General features: G+C 38.8%; 1 protein-coding gene across 1 annotated transcript; it reads left to right on the top strand.

The window, feature by feature from the left end:
- The first annotated feature begins 3,913 nt into the window (after positions 1-3,913).
- LOC122621547 lies at positions 3,914-4,639 on the top strand. Its single transcript, XM_043799452.1, has one exon. The coding sequence runs from the start codon at positions 4,000-4,002 to the stop codon at positions 4,504-4,506; it is 507 nt and encodes a 168-aa protein (XP_043655387.1). The 5' UTR covers positions 3,914-3,999; the 3' UTR covers positions 4,507-4,639.
- Positions 4,640-6,728: the final 2,089 nt, after the last annotated feature.

The following is a 6,728-nucleotide window of genomic DNA, read 5'->3' as shown; positions in this document are numbered from 1 at the left end:
AGTAAGATCTAAGAATTCGTTAAGTACGTTAGTATTGATCGCTTTACAAACGGCAGAGAGTCAGAATTAGAGATAATAGGATAGAATCTATTATAGTCAGAACATAATACTCTGTAGGGATCATGCAACTCATAGTTAGATCTACAATGATTTAAAATTAGAGGTACGTAATTTCTAGTAAATCTGCTTGGAACAGTGAAGTTTAGCCGACTTACCAAGTCGGGACTGTACACTTCACCACGAGTAAGGTTAAAAATAAAGACTGTTCCAAGAAAAACTTTCGTCAAGAAAAACTTCTTTGAGTTGAACAACAACAATTTCATGGTCCTTACCGTTAATTCGCTTATCAAAATGAAATGAATACCCAAAATTGTTATTCCCGTTACTCGTAGAGTAAAAGGGTATACTAGATTCGTTGAAAAGTATGTAACAGGCAGAAGGAAGCGCTTCCGACCATATAGAGTATATATATTCTTGATCAGGATCAATAGCCGAGTCGATCTGACCATGTTCGTCTGTCCGTCCGTATGAACGTCGAGATCTCAGGAACTATAGAAGCTAGAAAGTTAAGAGAAAGCATACAGACTCCAGAGATATAGACGCAGCGCAAGTTTGTCGATTCATGTTGCCACGCCCACTCTAACGCCCACAATCCGCCCAAAACAGCCACGCCTACACTTTTGAAAAATGTTTAGATATTTTTTCATTTTCTTTTTTTTTTATCGATCTGCAGAAAAACTTGTTGCCACGCCCACCCTAACGCCCACAAACCGCCTAAAACTGCCACGCCCACACTTTTGAAAAATGTTTGGATATTTTTTTATATTTGAATTAGCCATGAAAATGTATATTGATTTGTCAAAAAACTTTTTTCCACGCCCACTCTAACGCCCACAAACCGTCAAAAACTGTCAGTGATGAAGACTCTTCTTCACACTTCCACTAGCTGAGTAACGGGTATCAGATAGTCGGGGAGCTCGACTATAGCGTTCTCTCTTGTTTTTATTATAAGCATGTCAATGTGGTGAGCTTGCTCTTTCAAGGGCACGGCAAAATAGCTGGCATTTACAATAATAATTGTAAAAATTAAATCTTTAAAAAGGCGCGTTGCCAGCACAGCGGCACTTAATTCCCTTTTCCGCATTGGCTTCACATATGCATAAAGCTGTTAAATATTGCTATCTCACTTTTACTTATTTGCTCTAAAAGGCGGCAAAGGAAACACCAGAGCTAGTGCTGGCAGAATGTTAGCGGGAAATAGCTATTTATAATGAGAAGTTATAGTCACCCAACTATATTAAGATATCGCAAAATCATATTAAATAATTAAAATCATTAAAATGTACTTGTCATGTTAAACTTTCAATACAAAAAACAAGAGAGAACGCTATAGTCGAGTTCCCCGACTATCTGATACCCGTTACTCAGCTAGTGGAAGTGCGAAGGAGAAATTTCAGCACTGACAGTTGTTGGAAAATATGAAAATATGAAAAATGAAAATATGAAAAATGAAAATATAAATATGAAAATGAAATGAAAGTGATCGTGGCAAAAAGTGTTTTGGCAAATCGATAGAAATTTACAAGACTAATACAAAAATGAAAAAATATCGAAACATTCTTCAAAAGTGTGGACGTGACAGTTTTGGGCGGTTTGTGGGCGTTAGAGTGGGCGTGGCAACATGAATCGGCAAACTTGCGCTGCGTCTATGCCTCTGGAGTCTGTATGCTTAATCTCAACTTTCTAGCTTTTGTAGTTCCTGAGATCTCGACGTTCTTACGGACGGACAGACGGACAGACGGACATGGCCAAATCGATTCGGCTATTGATCCTGATCAAGAATATATATACTTTATATGGTCGGAAACGCTTCCTTCTGCCTGTTACATACTTTTCAACGAATCTAGTATACCCTTTTACTCTACGAGTAACGGGTATAATTATATATATTTTAATGTTTATAATATAATGTTATATTATTATACCGAATTTCTTGTTTTTTATTTGATAGGTATCTTATTTTTAATTTTTTTCACAGGATAATTATTACATTACATTACATTACATAATTACATGCAGGAGGAAAACTTTTCCATAAATACAAGAAAAACAAGAGAGAACGCTATAGTCGAGTTCCCCGACTATCTCATACCCGTTACTAAGCTATTTGAAGTGCGAAGGAGAGTCTTTAACACTGACAGTTTTTGGCGGTTTGTGGGCGTTTGAGTGGGCGTGGCAACATGAATCGACAAACTTGCGCTGCGGACATGGCCAGATCGACTTGGCTATTGATCTTGATCAAGAATATTTATACTTTATATGGTCAGAAACGCTTCCATCTCCCTGTTACATACTTTTCAACGAATCTAGTATACGAGTATACGAGTAAAAGGTATAAAAATTCAAGGAAGCGGAATCAGTCGTATTCCAGTACGATGGCTGCCCACAAAAACTGCCTTAAACGAGATTTTGACGAACGCCGTGATCCTAAAATAGATGAAAGCATGCAAGGTGCGTCAGATGGATAGAAGAGGCACGGAAAGTTTGGATTTAGTTTAGATTTAAATATAATTAATAAACATTTTTTTCCAATATTCCTAACCACACTATTTAAAAAAAAAAACAAGAAAGAACGCTATAGTCGAGTTCCCCGACTATCTGATACCCGTTACTTAGCTAGTAAAAGTGCGAAAGAGTCTTCAGCACTGACAGTTTTTGGCGGTTTATGGGCGCTAGAGTGGGCGTGGCAAAAAGTTTTTAGGCAAATCGATAGAAATTTACAAGACTAATACAAAAATGAAAAAATATCAAAACATTTTTCAAAAGTGTGGGCGTGGCAGTTTTGGGCGGTTCGTGGGCGTTACAGTGGGCGTGGCAACATGAATCGACAAACTTGCGCTGCGTCCATGTCTCTGGAGTCTGTATGCTTAGTTTCAACTTTCTACCGTTTGTAGTTCCTGAGATCTCGACGTTCATACGGACAGACAGACGGACGGACAGACGGACATGGCCAGATCGACTCGGCTATTGATCCTGATCAAGAATATATATACTTTATATGGTCGGAAATGCTTCCTTATGCTTGTTACATACTTTTCAACGAATCTAGTATACCCTTTTACTCTACGAGTAACGGGTATAACAAGAGAGAACGCTATAGTCGAGTTCCCCGACTATCTGATACCCGTTACTCAGCTAGTGGAAGTGCGAAGGAGAGTCTTCAACACTGACAATTTTTGGCGGTTTGTGGGCATTAGAGTGGGCGTTGCAAAAGGTTTTTTGGCAAATTGATAGAAATTTACAAGTCTAATACAAAAATGAAAAAAAATCAAAACATTTTTCAAAAGTGTGGGAGTGGCAGCATTGGGCGGTTTGTGGGCGTTAGAGTGGGCGTGGCAAAAAGTTGTTTGGCAAATCGATAGAAATTTACAAGACTAATACAAAAATGAAAAAATATTAAAACATTTTGCAAAAGTGTGGGCGTGGCAGTTTTATGCGGTTTGTGGGCGTTTGAGTGGGCGTGGCAACATGAATCAACAAACTTGCGCTGCGTCTATGTCTCTGGAGTCTGTATGTTTAATCTCAACTTTCTAGCTTTTGTAGTTCCTGAGATCTCGACGTTCATACGGACGGACAGACGCACATGGCCAGATCGACTCGGCTATTGATCCTGATCAAGAATATATATACTTTATATGGTCGGAAACGCTTCCTTCTGCCTGTTACATACTTTTCAACGAATCTAGTATACCCTTCTACTCTACGAGTAACGGGTATAAAAAGTGTATTATTCTTCTTAATTCAAGTAAAATTTGTTCTTACCTATATGAGACCAAATCGTTATTAAATGGCGACCGTAATGGTCCTGGGATAAGACCGTTGGTTCTTAAAAGTTAAAACGTTTTTATGTTAGCTGTCTTTTCTTTTGTGGTCAAATTATCCGTCACTCCAAAACGGAGAACAAAGTAAAATAAAACAAATCAGGAAGTATTCTCAGATATGGGTGCCAGAAACAGCAAGCCGCAAACGGTGCAGATTAAAAATCCAACGGCATTCGAGATAACTCCGGATGTGGTGGATAGAATAAATCAGGCCACCGCCTTAAGTACTGAACTCGGATGTATCGCCTGTGAAGCAAGTAAGCAGAAACCAATAAAAGAATCAGGTTCTGATATTCGGACTACGATGGAGCATAAGCAGCATAATGTGCGAGCCTTGCATTCAGTTCCGGTGGCCAAGTCCTGGAAGAAGCGTTCTTGTGAAGTTGAGGAAAAAGAGTTTGGAAAATCCTTAAAATTGGTTCAAGAATTATTCGGTACACATGTGAAATGGGCCAAGGATTGCGACGGCGAGATCGGAAAATTCGAGGAGGAGCTAGTTCGCTGCTATCAACGGTTTCCAAACGAACCTTTGCAGTGCTCTAATTTAGCGAGACAGTATCACCGATTCGTATTCTCCAAACAGTACGCCGTATTATCGAAAACTAAGACGGGTACCTTAAGATAGGCGATCAACGATTTTAAGTGAGCTCCCTAGGTAGGAGTGGAACACCAGTAGATCATCTTTTATAAAGTCGCCCGCATGACAAATATAGTGAATTTCGTTTAATGTAAAATCTATTTGAATTAAAATTTTTTTTGCCCCTGTTTATACCTGTTACTTTTAGAGTAAAAGGGTATTCTATATTCGTTGAAAAGTATGTAACAGGCAGAAGGAAGCGTTTCCGACCATATAAAGTATATATATTCTTGAACAGGTTGAATAGAGTCGAACTGGCCATGTCCGTCTGTCCGTATGAACGTCGAGAACTCAGGTACTATAAAAGCTAGAAAGTTGAGATTTAGCATGCAGACTCCAGTGACATAGAGGCAGCGCAAGTTTGTCGATTCATGTTGCCACGCCCACACTAACGCTCACAAACCGCACAAAACTGCCACACCCACACTTATAAAAAAATTATATAGAGGATCAGACGCAGCGCAAGTTTGTCGATTCATGTTTACAAACCGCCCAAAACTGCCACGGCCACACTTTCGAAATATGTTCTGATATTTTTGTATTGGTCTTGTAAATTTCTATCGATATGCCAAAAAACTTTTTGCCACACCCACTCTAACGCCCACAAACCACCAAAAATTGTCAGTGTTGAAGACTCTCCTTCGCACTTCCACTAGCTGAGTAACGGGTATCAGATAGTCGGGGAACTCGACTATAGAGCTCTCTCCTGTTGTTTACTTGTTGTTTAGCCGGGGTAACCAAATACCCCGGTATTCTTTTTACACATCACAGGCTTTAAAAGCACGAAAGAATACATTCATAATAACTGGTCAATTGAAAAGTCCCCGGCCTACCATTGTAAAAAAGATTTTTTTTGACAGACTTTCTTTTATTTAACATAGTTCCCTTCAAGGGTAATATATTGAGTAAAGCGACCCTCCCATTTGTTGATACCATTTTTGTTAATTACCATCTTTCCTATGCGTCCACATAGACCTCAGTTTCGGTGATCACCTCTTTATTCGATAACAAGAGAGAACGCTATAGTCGAGTTCCCCCCAGTGGAAGTGCGAAGGAGAAATTTCAACACTGACAGTTGTTGGCGGTTTGTGGGCGTTAGAGTGGGCCAAAAAGTTTTTTGGCAAATCGATAGAAATTTACAGGACTAATACAAAAATGAAAAGATATCAAAACATTTTTAAAAAATGTGGGCGTTAGAGTGGGCGGGGCAACATAAATCGACAAACCTGCGCTGCTTCTATGTCTCTGGAGTCTGTATGCTTAATCTGAACTTTCTAGCTTTTGTGGTTCCTGAGATCTCGACGTTCATACGGACGGACAGACGGACATGGCCTGATCAAGAATATATATACTTTATATGGTTGGAAACGCTTCCTTCTGCCTGCTACATACTTTTCAACGAATCTAGTATACCCTTTTACTCTACAAGTAACGGGTATAACTATTTGACAGCTGTTTATAGTGAGATTGTGGTTAAAATGGAAAAAGCTTCTGTAAAACTGTACAACTTTTTCGTTTATATCGCTATAAATTCATTAATTGGCAGGAACGAGTACAGAAAATGTATAAGTATTAGTAATTTTATTAGTAAGATCTAAATATGTGTAAGAAAAGATAGAGATGATTGATTTAAGAGCGGCAGAGAGTCAAGATTAGAGATAATAGGATAAAGTCTATTATAGTCAGAACATAATACTCTGTAGGGGTCATGCAACTCATAGTTAGATCTAAAATAATTTAGGATTAGAGGTATGTAGTTTCTAGTGTATCGGCTTGGAACAGAGAAGTTTGGCCGACTAACCAAGTCGAGACTGTAAACTTCACCACGAATAAGCTTATAAATACAAACTGTTCCAAGCATCGTTCTACGGTTATCTAGGTAAGGTAAATTAATTAACATTGGTCTACTGGAAAAAGGAGGTAGTATAAGGTTTGCATCTTAATTTAGGCGCCGTAATGCAAATAGTAAGAAGTTCTTTTGAACCGATTCAATGCGATCCGAGTGAATTATGTATTTTGGACTCCAAACAGGTGATCCATCGGACGGACCAGACAAATGAATAAGGTTTTGGTAACGCCTTATTGACTAGACGTAACATGGTCTAAAAATTGTAGTTAAAGGTCCAGAAGAACACCAAGATTCTGTCCAAAGAGCACCCATTTAGAGTGTATGTTAAGTGTCTTGGATTGACACGACAGACACGTTATCA

This window comes from Drosophila teissieri, chromosome 3R (assembly GCF_016746235.2).
Source record: "Drosophila teissieri strain GT53w chromosome 3R, Prin_Dtei_1.1, whole genome shotgun sequence".
In the NCBI taxonomy this organism is placed as follows: Eukaryota; Metazoa; Arthropoda; class Insecta; order Diptera; family Drosophilidae; genus Drosophila; species Drosophila teissieri.
This window is presented reverse-complemented; position numbering and strand designations above follow the sequence as displayed.

Coding starts and splice junctions, on each gene's coding strand:
- LOC122621547 (XM_043799452.1), top strand. CDS start 4,000: ATGGGTGCCAGAAACAGCAAGCCGCAAACGGTGCAGATTAAAAATCCA.